At 37.0% G+C, this 27,998-nt stretch overlaps 1 protein-coding gene across 6 annotated transcripts in view; it reads right to left on the reverse strand.

Annotated features, from left to right (window-relative positions):
- USP37 (ubiquitin specific peptidase 37) overlaps window positions 1–27,998 on the reverse strand; it is a 97,055-nt gene that overhangs the window by 64,231 nt on the left and 4,826 nt on the right. For 3 of the 6 annotated variants that reach the window (XM_045034479.1, XM_019838669.3, XM_045034478.1), the window contains exons 2-9: window positions 27,379–27,474; window positions 22,262–22,479; window positions 18,441–18,612; window positions 16,001–16,098; window positions 13,000–13,178; window positions 12,573–12,650; window positions 4,686–4,783; window positions 3,288–3,372 (exon numbers count right to left, since the gene is read on the reverse strand). In XM_045034479.1, the coding sequence (XP_044890414.1) occupies window positions 3,288–3,372; window positions 4,686–4,783; window positions 12,573–12,650; window positions 13,000–13,178; window positions 16,001–16,098; window positions 18,441–18,612; window positions 22,262–22,417 (866 nt within the window). In that variant the 5' untranslated portion in view covers window positions 22,418–22,479; window positions 27,379–27,474. Of the gene's footprint in view, window positions 1–3,287; window positions 3,373–4,685; window positions 4,784–12,572; window positions 12,651–12,999; window positions 13,179–16,000; window positions 16,099–18,440; window positions 18,613–22,261; window positions 22,480–27,333; window positions 27,475–27,998 lie in introns of all 6 variants that reach the window. The other 3 variants (XM_019838668.3, XM_019838670.3, XM_003991142.6) reach the window with 2 other exon arrangements.

The raw sequence follows: 27,998 nt of genomic DNA on the forward strand, positions 1-27,998 counted from the left end.
TGTGCAGCTATCCTCTCTGCTCGTCTGCTCTGTGAATTCCAGATGTCTTGACCTCCCAGGACTCCTAGCTTCATTTCCTCAACTCAGGAAGAGCACAGGGCTCTGACTGGTTCCCCTCCTTGTGTGGCAGCCTGAGAACTTTCTCCACGAAGCAAGGTAGGGCAGTTATAAGGCTAACTTCATTTGTTTTCCAACTTTCATGGATCACTGTCTTTCACTGCCTCCTGTCCAATATCATGTCCATACTGTTTCATATATTTTGCCCAGGTTCTCAGTTGTTTCATGACAGAAGGCAAATCTGGTCCCTATAACTCCATCTTGGCCAGAAGCAGAAGTCATCTTTAACTTTTTATTATGTATAACTTAAGTTCTCAAAAGGAACTTAAAATGTTTTAATTTCCCTATATTCTTCCCCACTCTATTTCTCTTTAGTATCTAAAATTTTATTAATTTTTTGCTTTCAATCCTATTGTCGCCTCATTTTATAAAAACTACCGAACTGTATTTAGATGTACAGAATAAGCCTGAAAGAATATTAGCAATAGTAGTTGCCTTTGGAAAGATAAAATAAACAACTAGGAATTAGAAAAGAAAGGGAGATTTACTTTTCACTGTTTGCACCCTGTAACTTCTGGAGTTTCTACCATATACATTTAGTATACAAATGAATAAATTGTAAACGTAGATTTTTAAATATGGTTTTATAATTTTTTGCTCAGGTATTTATTTTCACTCCTTCAATTTGCTTCTTGCTGAATTGTCTCTGTATATCTAAAAACAGCATTACTTGTCTGCATTTTTTTTTAATGTTTTTAAATTGTATTTATTTTGAGAGAGAGTGCGAGTGTGCACAAGTCGGGGAGGGGCAGAGAGAAAGGTAGAGAGAATCCCAAGCAGGCTCTGCACTGTTAGTGCAGAGCCCAACAAGTGCAGAGCCCAACACGGAGCTCGATCTCACAAACTGTGACATCATGACCTGAGGCGAAATCAAGAGTTGGGCTCTTAACCAGCCAAGCCACCCAGTTGCCCCAACTGCATTCTTGAATTATAATTTAGCTGGGTAGAGAATTCTTTGATGCTATTACTCCAGTGTCTTTTGTTTCTATTGTTACTAATGTCTATCTCCTTTCCTTTTATAAATGATTTAATTCCTTCAAGTAGCTTTTAAAATTTCATCTACAATGTAGATTTTTTTTTTTTCAGTGTCTGTTGTTTGGCATTTGTTGAAGCTTTTCAATGTGTGGACTTTCATCACTTTCATCCATTCTTCTTTGGCAAATTCCTTGTCTTTACTTTCCTCAGTCTTTTTTTCTCCAAAATGCTACTGAGATGTGGAGGATAGACCAATGGAGCCCAACATAAGTCTCTTCATTTGATTTACATTTACAACCTTCTTTCTGTGCTGCATTCCACAATCCCACATTCTTGACATGTTTAATAGCTGCCTCACTGTGGGCCTTTAATCTGCATGGGACTTTATGTTAGAGATTCAGAAGTCTTGCCCCAGTGTAGGCAACACTAAAACAGACACCAATCACTAAAATTCCCATTTCTGTGTATTTGATCTCTGCTCAGAGAGCATCAGGCAAGCAGCACATTTTTGGTTCCAAACCCAGGTAGTGCTACAAAAGTGTTTTGCCTTGGTTTATTAGCACAGAAAGCAGTTCTAGATATGTAGCTTCATATAACAAACCAAGTTCTGGCCTGGAATTATGTTCAATTCCCAATCCCATGCTGGTTTTGAAGACCCAGACCTAAATACTTGACTCTAATCTGTGTTTTCCATGTGCCCATGGCTTCAGCCTATTTACTCAGTATTAGTTTTTTTTCTCAATGATTTGGAAATTTTCACCTCATCGTTGAATTGCAGCTTTGCCTTAAAAATATTTTTTCCTTCAGTCATTCCTATGTGTAGTAAATATACACATTCTATTATCTTGAGAAGAAACTTGTACTATAATTAATTTAGGATTTTTAAAAACTTGGATTCTTTTAGGATTCTTCTAATAAGCAAAAATATGTCTCTTTTTTAAATTCAAATAACTTAGTTATCACTGTAGTTATAAAGTGTCTGAAATAACCACCCAAGGCTGAATATACCTAAAGATACAGGACCAAATTCTTTACTTCACCTCATTTTATCAAATAATCAAAAATACTTTTTACCACTTTGAATTAAATTCTAAAAAAACCCAAAATGTCACTTAATAGGTCATTATAACATATCTATTATATACCACCATTACCCACTACCCTTACCTTTTACATTTACCACTGCCCCTCCAGGCTACATTCCAAGATAGTGCCTTCCTGACAAGCACTTACCAGTTGTCTAATATATTTATGTTCAGTAAATCTCAAAAAAAAAAAAAAAAATTCAATCTATATAGGATCAGCAATTAAGTTTCTGACTAGTCTTTCCCAGTAAAAAATACTAACGTGCAACTTGTTTTTTTAAAGAAAATGTCCTAACTTTTGGTAGTAGCTTAATACACAGGCAACGAAGGCAATTTAAAAACGTCTGAGGAGGCACCTGGGTGACTCAGCTGATTAAGTGTCCGACTCTTGATTTCACCTGAGGTCATGATCTCACTGCTCACTAGTGAATTCGAGCCCCCTGTCAGGCTCTGCCTCTGTGCTGACAGCGCAGAGCCTGCTTAGGATTCTCTCTCCCTCTCTCTGCCCCTCCCCTGCGTGTGTGCTCTCTCTTTCATAAATAAATAAATAAGTAAAACGTGTCAGGAGAGATCTTGATATGTTCGTCACTAGGGATGATGGAAAATACACTGGTCAAGAATCTGATCACGTAGTCACCACCTGTGGCCTCAGCACATTTATTCATTTGTTGAAAACATTAAAAAAAAAAAAAAAGCATCTGAAAACTAAAACATTTCCAGCAGTTTTTAAGATAATTTTTTTTTAATTTATGTATTTATTTTGAGAGAGAGACAGAGAGAGAGTACGCGAATGCACACACATGCATGAGAGGGAGAGAGAACCCAAGCAGGCTCCATGCGGTCAGCACAAAGTCTGATGTGGGGCTGGAGCTCATGAACCATGAGATCATGACCCGAGCCGAAATCAAGAGTCAGATGCTCAACCAACTGAGCCACACAGGCGCCCCTCCAGAATACTTTCTAACTAAAATATCGTGAGTCATGATTCTCAGCAATTTTGTTATTTTAAATTAGGATATTCACTTAAGACCTCATAGCCTAAACCATCATTCAGTATTCTGAAAATGAGAGCTCTTCAAGCTCTTCACGAAGCATAGAGCCAACGCATACCTGTCTAGGTTAGTGCTACCAGAAGAGTAGTCCTTGGATCCAGCTCTGCTGCCATAAAACGATGATGACTGTAAAGGTAAAAGCCCTAAAAAAAATGAAAAAAACAGGGAAATGTTAATTCCTAAATCAGCCAAATTCATTTAATAATAAAATTACGCATTAGGCCTGTTTATATTTAACTGTTTCTCCCCCTTTCTTTGCATCATAGTAATATATATGCATGTTAAAAGATCAAACACTGCAGAAAGGTTATAATACCAAGAATTCTCTCCTGCCCTAAAATTTTGCTTCTAATTTCTGACCAGTTTTAAAACTTAGTTTTCCTCATTTCCTTCATAATGCTAGATAATGTTTCTACTATTTCTTGCTTTATTCATTATAAGTAATATCTCTCTGTTATGAAAAATTAGCAATTTCTCCTTTACATCACTTGTTCTTGTTCTCTTCTCTCCAAGTATTGGTTGTGTTAACTTTATTTTTACTGATTAACTCTGTAACTACAACACACTTAAAACTTCTACATTTTGTTCCATGAACCTTATCACTCGACTACTTCATTCTTTCTCTCTCCTCCTCTTCCCCACCAACTCTTCTAAGACACACCTTAACTTCAACATTGTCAAGGTTTATTACATCTTTAAGCATTGTTTCCTAACTATAGGTTGATTATAAAAGCTGAAAACCAGTAAGTGGATGTTACAAAATATATTATTATTTCAGAGGTAAGAATTATATTGGAGATACTTCTTTCTGTAGGAGTCCAATGTCATAACCCTGAACCACTAAAAACAAAAAGAACATTCCTGAAGTCCTGATCAAATGAATTCTCTTAAACTCAACACCAGGCCATATTTTAGCTTGCTTCAATTTAATTTCCAGTTGACATAATATTCAAATCAATACCACATAGCTGATTCTCTAAGGAGTTGAGAGGATCAGAGAGATGTTAAATGTGGGAAACATTGACAACAATTCGTGGACAGCGTAACTTTTAGTTTTTGTAAAATGGGGTACAAGCTGAGCTTAAACAACTGCTTCAGGCAATAATTCCAAGACCTTCTGTAACTTGTAACAAGCAGCAACACTGATAAAATTCAGTTTCAACCACTTTAACTCCTTGAATTCATTCTATGGTTCAGGTACTTTGACAATGAAAAAGCTTAACTGTAGGCAGTGAAATAGGGAAGAAGGTAAAGGTTAGAGTCTTTCTTAAAAGAATAAAAATCCCTTATATCTAATACTTTTGCCAAGTACTGGATACAAATTGGCACCTGATAACTAGCACTGAATCATGCACCGAATAATGTAGAGATATGTCCCAGTTTAGGTTTTTATTTCTAGTATAATACGGTATGTCATATAATAAATTAGCATTTTATATGAAGACCAAATACTTACCTGACGTTCTATTCTCTTCCGACTGTTTCAAACTCAGCTGCTTCTCTCTACTGCTGGTTAAATACTTTCTGGAGGGATCTGTCATAGCCTTGTTGTTCCTACAGTTAATAATTTAATTCAGTGTATATATATATATATATATATATATATATATATATATATATATATATATCCATATATATATCCATATAGATATAAACACATAGTTCTTAATGTTAAATACTTATCATTTCAGAAAATTTACATTTCACACACAGGTCAAAATTTCTTAAGTGGCATTTCCCCCATCTATTATTCCCAAATACCTAAACCCTTCCAGTGGAGTGGGTTCAGTTGGAGATATGCTCATGCTTTGATTGAAAGTACTAATTTTAGGAGATCCATCATGCATAAAACCTGTAGCACATAATGCAGATGGCTCTACCCAGATTCCCTCTGACCCGGTTTTTGTGTCTTCTCTTCCACACCAATTTAGGTTATGTTTTTGACAGCCAGTACCTAGGGTTCTTTTTCACAGGTTAACCTCAAGCTACTAGAGATAATTTGCTTACACTTTGAGAGACACAAGTAAGGTCAAGAAGCCAAGCTCCCTTGCTTGGATGAGAGAACAACTTTAAGGTGAATTTTATGTAACAGGTTTTCTCTCTGGAATTAGGATGAAGCCTAACCTCTGCTTGATTTTTGTATGAGACCACACTCAAGCTTCATTTCCTGCACTACTGACTTGCTTTCCCTACTCCCCTCCTGGTATCCCCTGGGAGTACTTTCTTAATAAATAACTTGAGCACAAATCTCCATTTCAGCACCTGCTTCTGGAGAACTTGATCAACAACAGCTAGTTCCAGAAATGGGCCTAGGAAGCACACCTCTAAGGCCAAGATTCTGGAACTGGACCACTTGTTTGGCAATGGCAACAGAAATCCCACTGCTGGTAATAATACCTCTGGGACCCTATCAACTATAATTATTAAGATTTTCATTTGTAGTGAATTGGGATGGGATAAACTAGAAAAGAATATGGCTCATGCAATATCTCTAGCATTTGAGAAATATGGTAGATTACACAATGGATCTTACTGGGGTTATAGAAACATTCTAAAACTAGATTAAGGTGATGGTTGCACAACTCAATACAATCACCCAAAATTATTGAATTGCACGTTTAAAATAAGTAAATTTTAGAATATGCAAATTGTATCTCAATACAGTTTTTAAAAATGTGTCCCAAATCATTCCTTTCCTTGTACCCAAATCCCCCATCAAGAAATGCAGTCTATTTTCCCATGCCTCAATGGGGCTGGCTTTGTGATTTCCTTTTCCTAAAAGAATGCAACAGACACAACAGTGTATAAGTCCTAAGGCTAAAGGCACCTTGCAAATTTACACTCACTCTCTTGGAATCCTGACACTGCTATGTGAATAACTCCAGAATAACTTGCTAGATGATGAAAGACACATGGCCCAATCACCCTCTTTACCCAACCAGTAGGAAGCCAATGGCAATCATGAGTGAGGCCATTCTGGACCAACTAACCACTAGCTGCCTCAACAAGTGACCATGGATGCATGAGAAAATGAGAGTACCCAGAGACAATCGGCCAATTCTGGCCCAGATAAAGTAGAATCACTTAAGTCACCATCAACTCACAGGCAATAATAATTACTATTTTAAGTCACTAAGTTTTGGAGTGGTTTGCTATATAGCAACAGATAACTGATCCAAGTGATATGGAATAGTAATCATAAAGACTATGGAACTGGTTGGCTGTTGCTATGAGTACTGATCTGCTCAAGAGAAAAAACAATAGAGTCAGTTGAGCCATTGAGCCAATTACCAACTTAAGACACCATGTAGAATTGCTCACCCAAAGAGAACTGCAGCCTGGGTCTTTAGGATTTGAGAGCAAGACCATGTTGTCTGCAGCAAAAAAAGTATACATTACTTATAAAGTATCACACACTACTCCTGGCATGTTACTAATGCCTGGAAGAGACCCTTGAAGTCATCAGACCAGAAAGTTACAGCAGCAATCCATCATAAAGTGGAAGTGACTTATCTAGGATGAGTTCTAAGCAAGCAGGAACAGATAAGAGGAATAGGCCTATGAGTACTCTCTATAACCAACCTGGCCTGATTCACAGACAGATCATCTGCTATCTTGGTACAGGATAAAAATGAACTGTTGCTGCACTATAGACCCATTAGGGTACTGCCCAAAAACAGAGTGGTGAGAGGAAACCCTCCATGGTGCAGAGTTTGAGAGGCACACTTCTTTATCCACTGTGTGTGGAAAAAAAAGTGGGCCATGATTTCCGGGACAGCAGCAAATAGTTTGGATGGATGGTAAGAAGCCAGCAAGTAGCAAGCCTGGAAGATCAGGGAGAATGATTTATGGAAGAAGTATATGAACAGCCATACAGAAGTGTGTACAAACAGTAGGGATCTGTTTATTAATGCACACCAGAGAGCTCCACTAAAGAGACATTAAACAATCAAGTCCTGGTTCCCAGAAGGGGAACTTTTTCAACTGTGGGGACAGTAAGAGTCCCGTTTAATCTAAAGCTATGGTTGCTACTCATCTTGGGCTCCTCATGTTGGCAGAGGAACAGGCAAAGAAAGGAACTGCTATACTAACAGGGGTAACTGACTTTGGTTTTGTTTTGTTTTGTTTTGTTTTTTGAGAGGGAGAGTGCGTGAGAGTGGGTACACACATGAATGAACGGGGGAGGGGCAGAGAGAGGGAGAGAGAATCTCAAGCTAGCTCCACACTATCAGTGCAGAGCCCGATGTGGGGCTCAAACTCATCAACGGTGAGATCACGACCTGACTGAAATCAAGAGTTGACGCTTAACCGACTGAGCCACCCAAGTGCCCCGACTTTGATTACTATAAGGAGGCAGGGTTGATACTATACAATGAGGACATGAAGAATATCTTTGGAATAAAGGGGATTTACTAGGGAATTTCTTAATGCTGTCACGTTCAGTTTTAACTATGAATGGGCAATTTTAGCACCCATGGCCTGCACAAGTACATAGTGACCAGGGGCTCATCCCCATAGGGATGAGGACTTTAGTCATACCACTAGGCAAATCACCAAGACCAGCAGAAGTATTAGTGGAGAATGCAGCAAGTCTAGAATGGATAGCAGAAGAAAAAGATGACAATACCAGTTATAGCCTCAAGACTATTTATAGCAATAAGGACAAATAGCAGCTCGTCCCTCTAACCCTCTTTTGTAAGATTTTCACCCAGAAATTGAGTAGCATCGATGTGAAGAATCTGTGATACCATGGAATGAACTTAATAGTTCTGCTCCATCAGAGCCCCTCAGATCCCTTTTTATACTTTTCACACATCCCAGTTGTGTGTTTTCAACAGCCAGCACCTGCAGTTCTTTTTCACAGAACTGCCTTTGGGCTACTTAAAATATTTTGCCCATCGGGGCAGAGCCACAGAACCAAAGGCTGTGCAGTATGGGAACATGAAAGCCCATCTTCCTTGCTTCAAGTTGGAAAAGGCCCAGAGACCCTGCTGGATCAAGATAAAGTCTACTCTCTGTGGAACTTTTCGCTAAGATCACACCCCTGGGTGGCTTCCTCTCCTTCCCTGTCCTATTTCCTCACTCTGGTCTGTCCTATAAGCACCTTCTTAACAAGTCACTTATGCAAGTGTAGTAACCTAGAGTCTTCTAGGAAACCCAAACTTCATACAATCTGACTGTGATGTGTTTAAAAGTATTATTAGCCCAAAACAAAGATCAGAAATTTAGGGCTCACTACACAGAATTCTAAGTAGAAAAAGTGAGATGTCCCACAAGTATGGGGAATATGGTGAACTGACATGCAACAGTCCATTAAAACCACCTTTTGGTGTATCTGTCCTGTAAAAGCCAAAAAACAAAAAAAACTACATTTCCTAGTTAGTGTTCAGGATGGGAATTAAGATAAATTACATGTAATTGTGTAAGATCTGAAAAGTGGAAGTAAGGCAGAGGTAATGTGTTCTGTTCCTTGTGATGACAAACATCATTTTAGAGGCATCCGGTTTTTCTGTAGAGATTTCTAATCTTGGCAATGGCAGCATGGTCCCAGAGGTGACAGCTTCCAATGCAGCTATTAGCTTCAGCAACAGCCAGGGGCATCTTTGGTGACCTGATCCGGGGCATAGCTCTTCAAATCATTCTGAAAGCTTAACCTAAAGCCTATCTTTTCAGCTTTCCTAACAATTCCGTAAGTCTGTTAATACTCTCTGAAGGCAAATACCTTTGTGTATATAAACTAGCTGAAATGAATTTTGTTCCCTACAACTAGACACTGAATACACAAATTTTGTTACTAGAAGTGTGGTACTACCCTAACAAACCTAAAATATATAGCACTAGCTACAGTTGGAAGGTGGAGGGTCAGGACACAGATACTACAGACTGGAAAGCTGGTGAGTACTACTGCTACATCTCAGCAAAATCTTTATAAAACTGTTACTGTAATGTCTTGCGTATCAAACCTATAACTCTAAGCGAAAAGACTGAGACAATAAGAATACTGGTCTGTGTTTCAGCATGGTCCTATTCAAGACAGGTTAAACGGGGCAAGGGGCTAGCCAGCTTACAATCAGGGATGAAAAGGAATATAGCCCTCTGTTCCAATGGCCTAGAATTGAAATCGTCTAGTAATTTGAGACCATATGGAACCAAAAAAATCCAATTGCTTTTGATTGTCAAACTGAGGCAATGATAGAAGGTTAACTAAGGAAATAAATTCATGAAAAAAACAACTTGATGTTACTATTAGGAGAAACTGGGTGAAGGGTATACAGGAACATTCTATATTGCTTTTGCAACTTTTCTGTAAATCTAAAATTATTTCAAAACTTAAAAAAAAACTTTTTAATGTTTTATTTATTTTTGAGAGAGAAAGAGAGTAAGTTGAGCAGGGCAGGGACAAAGACAGAGAGAGAGACACAGAATCCGAAGCAGGCTCCAGGCTCTGAGTTGTCAGCACAGAGCCAGACACGGGGCTCGAACCCACAAACTGTGACATCATGACCTGAGCCAAAGTCGGACACTTAACTGACTGAGCCACCCAGGTGCCCCTTCACTTTTTTTTTTTTTTTAATGTTTATTTATTTTTGAGAGAGGGAGAGAGAGGCAGGACAGGGGCAGAGAGAGGGAGACACAGAATCTGAAGCAGGCAGGCTCCAGGCTCTGAGCTGTCAGCACAGAGCCCAACGCAGGGCTTGACCCCATGAACCACGAGATCATGACCTGAGCCAAAGTCAAATGCTTAACTGACTGAGCCACCCAGGCACCCCACAACTCTTGATTTCAGCTCAGGTCATGATCTCATGGTTCATGGATTCGAGTCCCACGCTGGACTCTGTGCTGCTGATGTGAGCCTATTTGGGATTCTCTCTCTGTCCCTCCCTTCCTTGAGGATGCTCTCTCTCTAATAAACATTAAAAAACAACAACAACAAAACCGAACAACAAAAATACTGGCCCAAATTCTTTCTCAGTCTATAAAATCCTTCTTGTTCTATATTTAAATAAACTTTTGGACTTCTAAAACACCTAGATTTCTGGACACTTCTACACTTGATCTTCACCAAAAGGCTGAGAAGCAACGATTTCTGGATACTTCTAACTCCCAGAACTTTTATCAGCATGAAGCAGGCTACAAAAGCTGCACAGCCCCAAGAAAGAACACAGTCTTCAAAACCCATTTCAGCTATGGCCTTGAAAGATAAAAGACAAAGGAAATCTATTAGGGGGCAAAATCAGGAGTCAAATGAAGTACAATGAGGGAGTTTTTCCCAAAGGACAGAACACAGACTGCTTGCTACATGGGCTAAACTGCCTTCACTGTCTTCATACCTTCAGCCTACCAAGATTTTATTGCTGCTGTAGAGCAGTGACTCCTTCAGTTTCCTATTCTTGTCTTTTCTAAATAGAAATTTTTATTGTGGTTATAACTATGCCAGCAATGTATGATAATACGTGTATAGACTTGGGAGTGGGGAATACAGGTTAACTTGCCTTTTACTTTTTTAGGTATCAGACCATGAGGCACATGGTCCAAGGCACACTTAGACATTATGGAGAGAAATGCACATCACCCAGAGATCTTGGGCTCTGAACTGGATACAATGACTAAATGTATGCGAAGAATGATGAATAGGTATATTTCTATGTCTAGAGAGGTAAACTACAGCAGACTATTAACTGTCCCCAAATAATCATTGTACACTTCTGCCATAATAGTATAATTTGGGCTAGGTTAAACATATTTCCCAGAGTTCCTCATAATTTGGTATAACCATATGACCAAATTCTGGCCAATGTGCACAGAAGTGGTGTGTGCGATTTCCGGCCTAAAGGAAAGCAGTATGCCCTCCCTTTGTTCCTTTCTCCATTCCCATCAACAGGCATGCAGACATGAGAGTGGAGGCTGAAGCATCTATCTTGGTTCACAAAAAGAAAGCTACTTATTAAGAATTGTAGACCAACAAAATAGAAGGAAGCTGAGTCTATGGTGATTGTAGTTTCAGATGCCACACCAGTCCTATATCACCTACCCAGTTTTCCATCTGTTATAGCAACAGAACCAAGACCCAATAAATATATAAAGTTTCTTTAGCTTTTTCTCAACTCTCTTCTGCTGACCCTTGACCTTGAATATCAGTTACTTGATTATCAACTGATTTCTGTCAAGGTATTAATTGGCCATTTGCAATGATGTGGATGGAGCTAGACACTATTACGCTAAGCAAAATAAGTCAGTCAAAGAAAGACAAATACCATATGATTTTACTTGTATGTGGAATTTAAGAAACAAAACAAATGATCTAGGGGGAAAAAAGAGAAAACAAAAAACAAACTTAAAAAAAAAATTTTTTTTAATGTTTATTTTTGAGACAGAGACAGAGTGTGAGTGGGGGAGGGGCAAAGAGAGAGAGAAAAACACAGAATCTGAAGAGGCTCCAGGCTCTGAGCCGTCAGAGCCCGACGCGGGGCTCGAACTCACAAACTGCAAGATCATGACCTGAGCCAAAGTCGGACACTTAACCGACTGAGCCACCCAGGTGCCCATAAAAAACAAACTCTTAACTATAGAGAACAAACTGATGGTTACCACAGGAGAGGTAGGTGGATGGATTAAACAGGTGATAGGGATTAAGGAGTGCACTTGTGATAAGCGCCGGGTATTGTATTGCTAAATTGTACACCTGAAACTGACATTACACTGTATGTTAACTGGCTGGAATTTAAATAAAAACTTTAAAAAAAGGCACTAATTGAAGTATTTCATAATTGTGTAATAACTATTCTCCCCCAAACAACAAAAAATAAACAAAAACCCTCCATGATGAGGAAGAGACTGTGAGCTGGTGACTGTCCTGTTGCAGGTCTATTCTCTTTTGTTGAAGCCAGAAAATACCTCCAAAAAACTGAAGCTCCTTGCCTAGACCCTATGTCAGGTTCACATCCTTTTACTCCCAGGCTAACTTTTCACATGAATAGGATATTAAAAAAAAAAAAAAAAAAAAAAAAAAAAAAAATCACAGATAAAGGGAAGGAAAGAATTCACACCAAAAAAAGCTGCCAACAAGAAACACCTGTTTAGAGTTCTTCAATCCTATTCTTCCTCTAACTATTGTAGATAATAAAAAAGGCTAGGATGGGAGAAGGGCAATGATCAAAGCAACAGCAATGGCCAAATACTCTCTCTATGGAGTCTATAATCTACTGTCACTAAAATACTTTAAATTCTATCTTTAGAATTCTCATAAACCGAACACCTCTCCCCCAATCTTCCTTAGTGACCGTAATTACCAATATATAAGAAACACTGATCTAGTGCCTTAAGTGTTCTTTAAGCAACTTACGATGATGAATCATTTTCCTTAGGGTAATCTTCATTCAACTCTGAGCCAGATGATAGCATTCTTTTCCTCTTTTCAGTCCTGTAGAGGACAAAGAAAAAAGTTATTTAAAAAAGTCATAATTCATACCATTAAGAAGTATAAACCAACATATTCAAGGACAGGAACTATGACTACTACTGCTTAATTCTCTAAACCACATTTTAATTAATATACTGTACATCTGCATGCTCAGTATGTGTCACTGATGTAAATCATAAAAAGCCAACACTAATTACCTACTAAAATATATGCTCTATATGTTCTTTTTCTAACATATTTTACTCACTGGACAATCTCTTTTTTCTCAAAGTCCCTGTCTTTCTAAAAGGCCTAAAAGACATTTATAAACAGGCACAGCTAATGACTAAGAAAAAAAAGTCTTTCATACCGATTTTCTAATGACCCTGATCTAAGAGGTGTTGATGTAGACGTCAAAGAGGGAATTGTTCGGGTGACAGCTATTCCACTTCCTGCTGCCGTCTTAATTGATCCTCTACCTGGATTACCAAGAACTTTTCGAAATGGAATATCATCTTTAGTTTCCAAACTTCCTCTTTTTGAAGGTGTCTGTAGGAATAAAGTTTAACATAGCTAAGTATTCAAATTAATTGGCATGCTTTTAGATCATATTCTCACATGGAAAACTTTTTAAATTTTTTTAAAGTTTATTTCTTTTGGGGGGGGGGAGGGGGAGTGTCGCACAAGTGGCGGAGGAGCAGAGAAAGAGAGAGACAGAATCTGAAGCAGGCTCCAGGCTCTGAGTGGTCAGCACAGAGCCCTATGCGGGGCTTGAACTTACAAAGCGTGAGATCATGACCTGAGCTGAAGTCAAACGCTTAACCAATGAGCCACCCAGGCACCCCTCATATGGAAAATTTTTATGAAAATAATTCACAACTAGAAACCCATCTCCAGATAGTCTAGCCTAGTTGGCTTGGAGTGAGGCGCATTCACCAGTAGGCTTTTTTGAAGCACTCCAGCTGATTCTAATGTGGAGTCACATCAGAAATTGAACTTGACACTCATTTTCTTCTAGCACTCCCATCAACTTAAAATTTCCACACTATAACTGGAGGCAGAAAGGAATTTGCTTTGAATACCGGACTTAAAAAAAAAAAAACACTCAGATACATAAGATGTGATTCTAGTGATTAGCATGAAAATAAATCTTCAGAGAAAAACATTCAATGATTATGATCATGTGACATAAGTATGAGAAAAAGAGGCAATGATGATATTTCGTTGCCATAGCTTAAATACCAAGTCACATATGCCTCATATGACTTTTGAGGGGTTCTAGTCTGGAGGAATCAATGAAACAAATACATCATGATGGGGAGAATGAGAGTGAGAGTCTACTGGCAGAAGATCACTCGAAGAGTCTACCCTAAAAATATAGCAAGAACATTCAAAGTGAATACAACAATTTAAACATCTTAGTTGGGAAGTAGTGCTTTTGGCCGGCACTCTGCCTGATAAGTTTTACAACGAGATTAAAAGCAATGTAATTTCTCTATGGAAGAAATTTCTAATTTTTTTCTTTCTACAGAATTAGATACAATCTTAGGATAGGAAAGAAAAAAATCTCTGAGATCATCTGAATGAACAATTTTAAAAAGTTAGAATTTATTTTCAAATGGGTGATACATTCTTAAGACTCAAAAATCAAAATACTAATATAAAAGCCATACACTAAGAAGTCTCATTATCATCCACTGCCATCCATCCAGTTCTTCCACTTGCCATTCTCTTATCCTCTATAAGTATTCCTCTTTATGTAAATGCAACCAACTTCATTCTTTTTGTTACACAAATGGTAGTATACTATACAGTATACATATGTATACTGTTATGCATTTTTTAACCCTTTTGACCATGATCTCTACTTAGAAATATTTTACATCATAAACTATTATACATACATAAAATGACAATAGAAATTTCAGAAATCAATACTTATCCTTACTATGTATAATACTTCCTCTATTATTTTCTATTTTGTTCCTTTTTTATTTAATGCTAGTTATGACCCATAAAATTGATTTTACAATCCCACTGACAGGAATCATTACTTGTGAGAGTATAAATATTTGTTTCTGCTACATATGTTAACATTTACATATTTAAGTATTCTAACAGTTTAAATTTCTATCTATATGTGAATCTCCAAATAATTATGCTAAATGAAAAAGACAAAAAATATATACACTGATTCCACTTATATAAAACTCTAGAAAATGCAAACTAATCTACAGCGACAAAAAACAAACCAGTTGTGGTTTAGGGGATAGATGCCAGAGAGAAATCAGGAAGGAAGGATTACCAAGAGGAATGAGGAAACTTTTAAGGGTTATGGCTTATGTTCACTTGGTTGATTATGGTGATGATTTTATAGGTATATACCTAAGTCAAAACGTGTCAAATTGTACACCTCAAATATGTGCATTTATAGCATGTCAATCATATTTCAATTAAAATGTAAAGAAAAAAAAACACCCATAACCTATTAAAAAAACTAACAAAAATAAAATCTCACTGCTTAGTCCAGCAAATGGACTAAATAATCACCTCTCCCAGCCAAAGAGAACTCATCAATTTACTTACAGAATAGTTCAAAGCTTTTCTTTATGTCTGGTTTCCGTTTATGAGATAAATTTTAAAAGACATAGGACTCCTAAGTTGTAATAGTACACAGCAAGACTCATGGCTATCTGAATGTTTATGAAAGAAAAACTACTTAAAAAGTAAATAGAGAACCTCAACAAAGCAGGTTGGTATCATATAGTATAGGGGAAAAGTTCATAATGCAGAACAAACTCAAAGGACATCACAGAAGTAATAGCAACAAATATTTATAGGATTGTTAGTATATGGTACCATGAGCTAAGCACTTTTACAGGACTATCTCACAGCAACCCTTAAAATATTACTTCTGTCTCAATTTTACCGATGGAGAGTAAGGTTCAGGATACTCAAGGAACTTCTCCAATGACCCAGGACTAGTAAGCAGCAGCACCAAATCTCAAACCTACATCTAATACCAAAGCTATGTTTGTAAAAACTACTCTTTGGGACACCTGGGTGGCTCAACTGGTTGAGTGTCCAATTCTTGATCTCAGCTCAGGTCTTGGTCTCAGGGTCGTGAGTTGAGCCCCACATTGGGCTCCACGCTGGACCCAGCCTACTTAAAAAAAATACATATATATTAAAAAAAAAACACACACTTTACTGTGGTTCATGATGACCATGAGACACAGAGCATAGGTCACATTGGGTTCAGTAAAACTACATGTAAGAAGAGGAATTTGTGATAAATTATGGAAAAAACTTTCATAATAATAGTTGATTTTAACTTTTTTTTAAAAGCTAGAAAAGTCAAATGAACATACCTGATTGTCTGAGTAAGAAAGCTGCCTGTTGGTTTCCTTCTGTGAGGTCCTGCTGCCCAGAATAGCTCCAAAACTACCAGACCCCTGAGGTTTCATGGCTGGTGGGGGAAAAATAAATGAATAAATCCCAAGTCATTTACTTTAATAAAGAGATTTACCATTATTACAGAATACTGAAAAAAAAAAGAAGAAACATTAAAAAATCAAAGTGCTGGGGTGCTTGGGTGGCTCAGTGGGTTCAGCCTCTGACTCTTGATTTCAGCTCAGGTCATGATCTCACGAGTTTGTGGGTTTGAGCCCCAATACAGGCTCTGCCCACTGAGAGTGTGGGGCCTACTTGGGATTTTCTCTGTCTCTCCCCCTCTCTCTCTGCCCCTTCAGCATACTTTTTCTCTCTCTCTCTCAAATAAACTTAAAAAAAAAAATCAAAGAGCTTATCAACCGATTCTTTCTGAAAATATATCTGCTATATATAGTAATTGAAATTCCAAGCTAGAGTCTCAAGCAAAAAATGAAATAACATGCAAAAATCTGGGAAGATGTAATAGAAAAATAAATAAAAAAAAATCTTTTTTAACGTTTATTTTTGAGAGAGAGAGAGAAAGACAGAGTGTGAGTGGGGGAAGGCAGAGAGAGAGGGAGACACAGAATCTGAAGCAGGCTCCTGGCTCTGAGCTGTCTGCATACAGCCTGACATGGGGCTTGAACTCACAAACCATGAGATCATGACCTGAGCGAAAGTCGGATGTTTAACTGACTAAGCTACCCAGGTGCCTCCAAAAATAAAATTTTAAATGCAAAATCAAAGTGCTACAAAGTCTCCTCTATAAATATTTGGTAATTAACACTACAGAAAAATTAGTCACTATGTGTCAATGGCATAAACACTGACACTGGATGCTAAGGAAACATGTTAGAACCAGTGACAGATATACTTCCAATAACCTATATACTCTATTAAGTTCAGCAAGCAGCATAAATGGTTTCTATTCCAAAGAAATCAGTGCTAGCTTAAAAAACACATGGTACTGGGACACCTGGGTGGCTCAGCTGGTTAAGCATCTGACTTTGGCTCAGGTCATGATCTCACAGCTTGTGAGTTTGAGCCCTGCACTGGACTCTGCCCTGGCAGTGTGGAGCCTGCTTGGGATTCTCTCTCTCTCCCTCTCTCTCTCTGCCCCTCCCCACTTGTGCTTGCTCTCTCTCAAAACAAACTTAAAACAAAAAACATGTAAGGTACTGCAGAAGTGTGAATTTGTATATACTTTAAAAAAATTTTTTTTTTCAACGTTTATTTATTTTTGGGACAGAGAGAGACAGAGCATGAACGGGGGAGGGGCAGAGAGAGAGGGAGACACAGAATCGGAAACAGGCTCCAGGCTCTGAGCCATCAGCCCAGAGCCCGACGCGGGGCTCGAACTCACGGACCGCGAGATCGTGACCTGGCTGAAGTCGGACGCTTAACCGACTGCGCCGCCCAGGCGCCCCTATAAATACATTTTTTAAATCAAAACATTTTAAATGAAAGGGATTAGGAAAGGGCAGGGGAACCTAATCATATTGTATGATTTTTGTATAGTACTTGCTATCTTCATAGCAAGAGTAAAACCTCAGAATAAGTCTCATGTAGAGAAACACAAATACCTAAGATTTAAATGACAAGGTAACTCTTCCCAATAGGTTCCCTCCTCCTTTGCTAGCCATAGTCTTTTGTAGAATCTTTAAGGTTTTCTACATATAGGATCGTATCATCTGAGAACAGATATAATTTTCTTTTCTTTTTAAAAAAATTTTTCTTTTCTTTTAAAGTAAGCTCTACACCCAACATGGGGCTTGGAACTCATGACCCAGAGATCAAGACTCATACATGCTACAGTCTGAGCCAGCCAGGCACTCCTACTTCTTCCTTTCTAATTTGCATGCATTTCATTTCTTTTTCTTGCCCAAGTTCTTTTGCTAGAACTTCTAGTATTATGTTGGGCAGAAGTGGTGAGAGAAGGCATCCTTGCCTTATTCCTTATCTTAAAGGAAAACCTTTGAGTTTCTCACTGCTGAGTATGTGAATTGTGTGTTTTTCATACATGGCCTTTTAGGTTGAGGTAGTTTCTACTCTTAGTTTGTTGAGTGTTTTTGTCATGAAAGGGTTTTGAATTTTATCAAAGCCTTTTTCTGCATGCAGAAGATCATGTGTTTTTTTTTTTTTCCTTCATTCACTCTCGGTGTATTACATTGACTTTTCATATCCTGAACCATCCTTGCATTCCAGAAATAAATCCCACTTGGTCATGGTATATAACCCTTTTATTGTGCTGTAAAATTCAGTCTGGCAGTATTCTGCTGGGGATTTTTATATCAATATTCATCAGAGATAATAGTATACCATCTAGTAATAATATTTTATAATTGTTAATGGCAAACCCTGGGAAGATTTAGTGCTCACCTGTATGAAGTCTGTTTTGATGGACTGCATCTAGAAACAACCTCATTTCCTCTGCATCCTTACTTGGTACTTTGTCAATAGACAAGAAGCTATTATCTTGTAGAGTTAACATTAAGCGGCTTTGTTTCGCTCCACTTGGTCGAAGCACCACATTTTTAATGTTATGACTTAGCTAACCAACACAAAAGGAAAATTACATTATTATTAAAAATGCACAATAAAGTAAAATAAATTGTATAAGGAACACTTTACTTCATACTTTCTAAGTTACATTTCTTAAGTCTTTCCCATATTAATTTTAGGGTTTTTTCCCACCAACCGAAAAGAGTTCCCATTTCTTGATACACTTAAAGATTTCACTTTCAGGAGAGGCAAACACCTCCTATTAAAACTTATTTTACAAAGTAATCCTAGAATTCTTGATTTTATGACAGGGAATTGAATATTTTCACATATAGTTATAAAGCTATAAAAGCTAGTGAGTTAACAATGAACAGAGCCTAGGTGGATATACCAGCACTACTCTAGAAAGCCACATTATGTTAAAGGCTTTCTTTTTCTCTCTTCCTTTTCTTAAATAAAAGCTTATAAAATATCCGACAATTGGTTTAGGTAGCTGTAATGTAAAAGGATACATTAATCCAAACTATAATCTTCAAAAGAATTCCACCTCTCAAAAACATGGCAAAATAAAATTTACCAATTTGAGACGTCTTTTTTTTTCTTTCAAATATATATATTAAGATTTTATTTTTAAGTAATCTCTACACCAACATGGGGCTCAAACTTACAATCCTAAGATCAAGAGTTCCATGCTCTACTACTGAACCAGCCAGACACCCCCATTTTTCTTTTCTAATTATCTAAGCAGGTTCATTTAACTTTCTTTCAATCATGAAGATCATGAGTACTCTGGAAACCCTCGTAGCTTACTTCTTCCACTCCCCAGAATGGTCCAGTAATTTGTCCTATAATTTTCCAGACTCTGGATATGTGCTATGAAGTGATAACATTTATTTTCTCTTGGCTGAAATTTTTCCAAGACTAAATTAATAAGTCTTCCAGTTTATTACCTAAGTAATTCTTGCCAAATAGGCATCCTTATTCTCTAATGTTCTCCCTCAGCAGGCACATACAAAGGTTTCAAAAGCTGCCTTTTGCTGAAGATATACCCTTTGAATAGCAGAAAAATGTAATAGTATTTCATAATTTTTTAAAACTAGAATTGATCTTTGTCAATTTTTACATAAGATTAAAAATATAATTTTACCAGACTTCATTTATATTCAAATTTTATATAATATATATACATACACACACACAAATATATATATATGTGTGTGTGTGTGTGTATATATATATATATATATATATATATATATATATACATACACATAAAAGCTTCCTACTAGGTCTTAAACTCATGCCCTTCAGTAAAAATCCTATCATAAGGGGCACCTAAGTGGATCAGTCGGTTAGTGTCCGACTCTTGATTTCAGCTCAGGTCATCATCTCAGGGTTCGTGGCATTGAGCCCTGCATCAGACTCCTTGCTAACAACGCATAGCCTGCTTGGGATATTCATTCATTCATTCTCTCTCTCTCTCTCTCTCTCTCTCTCTCTCTCTCACTCTCTGCCCACCCCCCACCCGCTCACACTCGCACACCCTCTCTCTCCCAAAATAAATAAAAACAATTCTATCATAGAACACAATAAACAGTTTCAGAGGCTTTAACTCTGAAATATTTAAACAAGGAGTTTAACATGCAAAAAAAAAGAGATCACTTAAAACCATTATTTCAGTCCACATACTACTTTTTAAAAATCAAAGTTAACTACAAAAGGGAAAAGTTTGTTCGTTAACAAACAGGATGAGAATAATCTGAATTTGATGTCTCTAACAAGTGAAAATCCTATTAGCCCCGCAATTTTCGTTATTACCCACATGGTGAGGCCTTCCAGCTTTAAGCTGAAGTACTCTATTGAAGCCTTCCAGTACTGTTGAGGCCTTCCAGACCTCTCTGCTGGAGCTCCAGTCCTATTTACCTAATGCCTACTAGATACCAATATCTGAACGTCTGACGCCTACAACAACTCATCTCTCCCCTCCCCACCCCAGTTCTTCCCCTCTGCTCCCTACCAAGACATGAAAGGGACTACCATCCACTCAGAAATCTGGGAATCTCCCCAGGGTCTTTTCTTGCTTCTATTGACTTTTCCTTTGATTAGGACCTTCATTCCTCACCTAAACTCCCACAATGACCTCCCATATGTCTTTATTCTCCCACTATCTCTTGTAATAAACTCATCTGCCTAGCCCCTAAATGAATTTGAACTTGAGATTCTTGGCTTCTTAGAATTTAAGCTCCTCTTAGTATGACAAACAAGATACTTCAAGATCTGGTTTCTATCTAGCTCTTCAGCCTCTACTTCTGCTACTCATTCCTTACTGCCCGTTTATTTTAAAATACTTTTCTGGTTCCCTGAGTGTTGATTCACATTTGCATGCGTTTGTCCATGTATAGAAATCACCTCCGCCCTACCTCCACTTGTTTGGCAAACTCCTATTTACCATCTAAATGCTCAGGGCACAAACCATTCTCTTCTTTGTGTTACTTCAGTGTGTCTGGAATATTTTTACATCTGAAAATGCATTTGATTATGCTTAAGTTTGAGAAGAAAAACAACTCATTCAGCTCTGTATTAATAGCCCTTAATACAGTATCCACCACATTAATCTGTAGGTGGTTAACAAATGAATGCTGAATGCAAATTGATCTAGAACTGAGACGAGGCCGGAATAACAAGCAGAATCTTCATGCTCCTAAAGACGTTAAGTTTGCTTAAACATTTAAGTATTTACTCACTGCTAATTTGGGCTGAAAAACTGAATCTCCATTTGAAAAGGAATCATTTCATTGAGATGAACAATTAGTAGATATACATTTGTGGGAGAAACTACCACTGTTTCTATTACCCATGTTACCACCTCTAATCTATTTAAGAATGTCTTTAATACACTATATCATAAGCAATTTATTTTCACAGTTCAAAAGCAAACAGGAATGCAAATTTTATCCCAGGTCTAGGGTTCTCAAGCATAATATTTCATAAATTATTATTCAATAGAGTACTTCAGCTTAAATGAATATTATACTTTCGTATTATGTAATTAACAAATACAGAATTTTAAAGTGCAGAAAATGTTAAGACATTATTTTCTTAAATTTAAATCATAACAAGATGAGTAATTCAGGATAAAAAGTACAGAAGTGAAAACAAAATTTACTATTTTCTGCAGTGATGAAATAATGAAATTCTTCAAAAGTTTACAGCTAGAAGAAAACAGCTGTAAATATGACTTCGAATAATCATCCTGGAATGGTCCATACTATAACCTTTGGTAAGACTATTTGGGAAGTAGACATTTGGTTTTAGAAGATACTAATGAGTTCTCTTAGAAGCTAATACTAAATAGTGATGAATCTATCATATTATGCTAAGGGAAAAAAAGGAGTAACTAAAGTTATCCTAATGTGGTTTTCAGAATAGCTTAGAAATAGTATCCAAACCCAGTTCCTCTCAGCTTCCTCCCAGTTTTCTTTTCAATAATGGTGACTACTTCCCGCTCCTTATTCTACACCATCAACAATGCTGTTGAATAATTTATAAAAGATATACACAGAACTATCAGTGTCCTAGAAATAAAAAAGAAATATTAACCTAGGAGGAGGGCTACCACTATACTTACTATTGTACAGGGAAGCTACTCACTACAGGGTGTGAGTCAAGATCTATTCCACATCAAAATCTGGTAATACCTGAAATATCCTTGGAATTCCTCCAGTATTGTAGTGAACCACCAGGCTGACTTTATTCTCTTTTTCCACAATTTCAAAGGATCCTTCTTTCCATTTTGTAATTCCGGTCTGCATACTTCGAATTCTGATAGGACCGTGAATCTTCAGAGGAGACATACTTTCTTTAAAAATAAATTGCTTCTAGCCAAATTAAAAAGCAAAAATACACCTGACAGATTCTAAGGAAGAAAAATAAAATAGTAAGTTACAATTTATTAAGAGTGATTAAAATAAGAGTCACTTAAAAGAGAGCATTTAATAAACCATCTTTTACGTCCTCTTCTCTGTTTCAGTAAACCACTTTTTATTAAGCAACCTCAAAGGCCTTGATTAGCTAGCTGGTAAGCAGAAGAAAGACAACTAAAGCAGTCACTGAGTTCAGTGACTGAGTCTACCTACATTTTATTTCTTCTCTACCACATTCCCTTCTTTGCCATGTGTCCAGTATCTGTGCCCTAGCAGTGCCTGAATTTTGCATTTGGCACCATTAACAACCATATTGCTGCCACTAAAGGCATGTCAATCAGGAATACTAAATTGTCAATGTGACTGCTCACAGCAATATGACCAACTTTTACCGTCCTTTATGAATGTGAAAGGGTCTTGAATTTCAAATGTAAGTAAAAAAAATATTTTCAGTCAGCTGACTCCATTTCTTAGAATGGAGTTCCTCTGAAAATATCAAATCATATCATAAAACAATTCCTTCTACCAATCAGTAGTCTAAGCATATCCACACGTATAGACATTAGATGAATAAAAAAATTGTAAGAATAATCAAATGAGTTTAACCTTCAGAATTATATTGAGAAAATAATTTATTCTTTAGGCAAAAGAAACACACACTAAAAACCTCTCTTCCTAAGAACCACCTACCATTTGTTTAATATTACCATAAAGCGGAAATAATCTTTACCAATTTTATCTTTGACAAATATTCAAATTTCTGAAAGAACTTCTACTTAAAAATTGCTTACAGCAATAACAGAATATCTAAAACTTTCAAACTAGCTTACCAAATGTCAGCAAGTAAACACAACTGTAATAGTAAAGAATGTTAGTGTTATGTATTATCTACATGTATGTACACACATACACACAATCATCTAAAATTAAAACAAATTTTATGTATACTGTTTTCAAATCTCTAAAAACATTGCTAATACAGATTCTTGCTTATAATTTAAGAAATTAAAAATCATCATGCCTAAACAACTCAACTGGAAAAGCTTAAAAAAAAAAAAAAAAAAAAAGGTAGTATACAAAGGAAAAACACAGGAGGCCTAGATATCAGGAGCCAGCTGTCACTAATTTATAACTTACCTTTCTAACCATTAGTTTTCTCAACTGTAAATAGGAATAGCAAATGCTATAGCTTTGCAAAACTAAATGAAATAACATACATTAGGCACTGAACAGACAAAAGCTTTAATATGAATGGAATTAGTGTGCACTTTCTGTATTTATTCCTTGCCCACAACACCTCTTTCTTGAAAGACCTCAGATAAATAAGCTGTTAAAAGGGGTCAAAGTCAACCGCCTATAGGAGTCATGCAGGTGACATGACTTAGGCAGGCAAACTCTGAAAACTGCTACTGAAATCTAGTCAATTTTACCATGTAGAATTAGTGAACCCAGCTACTTGCCTGATCATCTAACTTTTCAAGAAAACGAGCTCCAAATGTTTATGTAAAACTGCCCATTGTAAATTGTGGGCAATGAATTAAAATTTATTTTTAAAAGCTACAAATCAAGCAAAACCCACCTACAGGTAGGATACAGGCAAGATAGAGCCTGGAGGGCTTCTAGTTTAAGGCTTCTAGGTAGTATATATCAAATAACAGAACAAAATTTCAAAAGAAATGTGAAAACACTTTGAATAGTTAAAAGGTGTTATGCATTTTAAGTCCCCCATTATTATTCACTCACCTCATCAAAATTTTTGAATGCCTACTGTGGTCAGATTTAGATAGTGTAATTTGGTAGGTACGTGAATCCATCAGAGTAACAGAGTCCTGCTACTGTTTATAGACCTGTTAACATGGCACTGCTCAAAGTAGTAACTACAGAATTTTGGACCAGCAATGTGTGTTTGTAATACTTTTTTTTTTCTTTTTGCAATTAATAATTTGGTGCTTCATTGTTTGGACAGGTCCTTGAGACTTTCTTCCACTAGGCTCTCAACACTGCCAAGAATACATGACCCCTCTCCTACCCCAGTTGCCCTTGCCAGAAACATGAGAGTTATCTTTGACTTCTCTCTTGACGATTATTGGTATTGGATTGGAAATGGAAGATCACAGTAGAGTCCTGTCAAGTCTATCACCATACACCTTCCAGACATTTTTATGATGAACTGTAGATCAAATCACATCACTCTTCCCCTTAATATCATTCAACAGCTCCCCATTGCCCTCACAATAAAATCTAGACTCATTAACATGACATAAACACTCTTCATGATCCAGGCCCTATTTACCTCTCTATCCCCACAAGCCCACCAAATCCATCCATCTGAATTTATAAGTTCCCCCCAAAAACTATGCCAGTATACTTCTGCATACACTGTGGTCTATCTCTGGAGGATTTTCATGTATTCTCTCCATGCCCCCACAACCCCACTTAATTTCTCTTGGCCATAAAATCAAGGCTTAGCTTAAATGTTATCCTCTTTAAGAAGCCTTTCCCAGCTACCTTTCACTTTTTCTCTCAGCTCACATCCACAGAGACAGTTTCATGCTTCTGTATTTTCCTGTTATATACGTTGTGCTTACTGCTAGTGTAACATTTGTCACATTGTACCACAAATTGTTCACTTCTTTGTCTCTATCTAGATTTTGCTATTTGAAGATAAGGAATATATTCTTTAATCTCAGCATCCCCATTTTGACAATGTCTGACACACAAGAAACAAAATGATTAAGAATGAACAAATCAGCACTAACAATTTTATTCAATTTGCTGTTAATATATACAAAAACAGAGGGGCACCCAGGTGGCTCAGTCGGTTGAGCTTCCCACTTTGGCTCAAGTCATGATCTCATGTTTTGTGAGTTCAAGTCCCACACTGGGCTCACTGCTCTCAGCACAGAGACTTCTTCAGATCCTCTGTTTTCCTCTCTCTGCCCCTCCCCCACTGGCACGCACATGTGTGCTCTCTCAAAAATAAACATTAAGAATATATATACACATATATGTGTACATATATATATACACACACAACAGCAGACACTGGAACCATAAATCCCTCTTATGTGACCAATATAGGATTATATTTACTAAGCTCTTTATAAGTATCACTATGCAGTGGACGACATACAAGGCATCTTTTGAACACTGCATGTAAGTCTTTTCTACTGGCACCTGAACTTCACTAAATGCAAAGCTGTCCTCACATCTCACCAAGATTCAATGAGAAAAAATCATTTGTGGAAGAACAAAATTAATATGCAATTACAGAATACATTAAAACAAAAACATTAGTAAACTTGCCTAAACTAGGATTCATATTGTTCATTGCTCAATGGAGAAACTCCATTTTCAGAGTTCTGTCAAATTCCCTTACCTTTCCTTATATGTCATTATGGATCAGGATACCAAATCGAAAGAGAATAATACAAAACCCCATTATCTTAGCGCTTTCTTCACAGACCAAAAGTAAGGTCAATGACCCTGAATTCCTCCAACAAATTTTTAAAAATTAACACTATTTAACAAAATTGGAAGTGTAGATTTCAAAGTTCACTAAAGCATATGAAAAATTAAAAAAAAAAAAACCTTTACTGTTATTTCTGTTTCTCTCTATACAATTTCTCCCTATACAATTCTAAAACATTTTGATGCAGTTTGGATTAAGTACATGAAATTTTACTTCAGATATTGAACATTTCCTTAACCATTTCTACTAGCCATCGTTCCTTCCTCTAAGGAAAAGAAAAAAACAACACCCTGACAAAGTACAGGATGTAAAATTTGCAGAACCAACAAAACTTTTCTTTAATACCTCAATTTAGTCCATTCCCAGGTCTTGCACTAAACAAATTAACAGTATCCTTTTGTACATTCATCATAGTATCAAGGTTTGCCCTATTCTGTTAAGAGAAAAAAAACTAAGTTTCTTTTTCAGTATGTAGCACTAATCAGTAACAGTTAAACTTTCTATGAATGTAGGACAATGAGGTTTCTTTGAACTCTATAATGCTAATTCCCTATCAAAGGAATATTGGTAAGACAAGGTATAACAAAAACAAATTATTCTTTAAGCATGTCCAAAGAGATTTCTCTTTCCCTAACTTTTTTCACAATTATTAAAATTACTGGTTCAACTTTGAGAATTCTATGAAACTCAATCAAAAATATTGGCAAAAATGTTTCTGTACCCTGTACACTTATTTACATGCACATATTTTAGGTACTGCTTTGAAAACATCTTCTCTTTAAAATTTTTTTAATGTTTTTTTTTTCAACGTTTATTATTTATTTTTGGGACAGAGAGAGACAGAGCATGAACGGGGGAGGGGCAGAGAGAGAGGGAGACACAGAATCGGAAACAGGCTCCAGGCTCTGAGCCATCAGCCCAGAGCCCGATGCGGGGCTCGAACTCACGGACCGCGAGATTGTGACCTGGCTGAAGTCGGACGCTTAACCGACTGCGCCACCCAGGCGCCCCATAAAATTTTTCTAATGTTTATTTATTTTTGAGAGAGAGAGAGAGAGTGAGGGAGGGGCGGGGAGGGGCGGAGACAACAGAATCTGAAGGAGGTTCCAGGCTCTGAGCCGTCAGCACAGAGCCCAACGTGGGGCTCAAACCCACGAACGGTGAGATCATGACCGAGCTGAAGTCGGATGCTTAACCGACTGAGCCACCCAGGCGCCCCTGCTTTAAAAACATCTTTATCTAGAGGGTGTTCTGTGGTAAAGAAAGCATGCTAAAACATAAAACCACTACTATAAAATAAAAGAAAGAAAACTGTTAATTCCTGCCAATTTGCATACTCTTGGAAACACACATCCAAAATAAAAACATTACTTACTTTTCAGTGACTTTTACTGAAAAACCCTATGTAATAACAATTCACCTTTATTCTGATCCTTGTGCCAAAGGCAATGCACTCTTCTTGGGGAACTACTCATATTCTGCAGCTATGCCCGTTCTCCGGAAGCCATCACCTCAGCTAAAGAAAATATAAGTGTGCCTTTTTAAAAGAATCCAATTTACGAAGTTAAAATTAAAAAAAGAAAGCAATCATTTATACAAAAAGATAAACTCTTTTTGATTATTTAAAAACAACGTATCTTACTGAAAACATTTAAAATGTAACGCTCAAGATACACACATATACACACAATCAAAATGAGGGACTTCAAGGCCTACACCTTATCAATTTGTGTCTTGGGATATTTCTCTCTGCTACATTTTGAAACTAAGAAGGCAGTGAAAAAGAGTATATTCTCTGTTTACTTTATAAACATTGTTACATAATGATGCCCGAAGTCTCAAAATACCATTTCCATGATGTGTTGATACACATTTTGAAAGGTGAGTAAATCTGGAGTTTTTACTTTTCTTACAAAACTAACTTCATGGGTTTCTCAAATTTAGGCTCTCTAAGCCTCAACTTCCCCTGAAGTTCTACCCAAACATCTTTCACGATCTCCTTGAACGCTAGCTACAGTACCAACTGTAAATTCATTTGTT

This window comes from Felis catus, chromosome C1 (assembly GCF_018350175.1).
Source record: "Felis catus isolate Fca126 chromosome C1, F.catus_Fca126_mat1.0, whole genome shotgun sequence".
NCBI lineage: Eukaryota > Metazoa > Chordata > Mammalia > Carnivora > Felidae > Felis > Felis catus.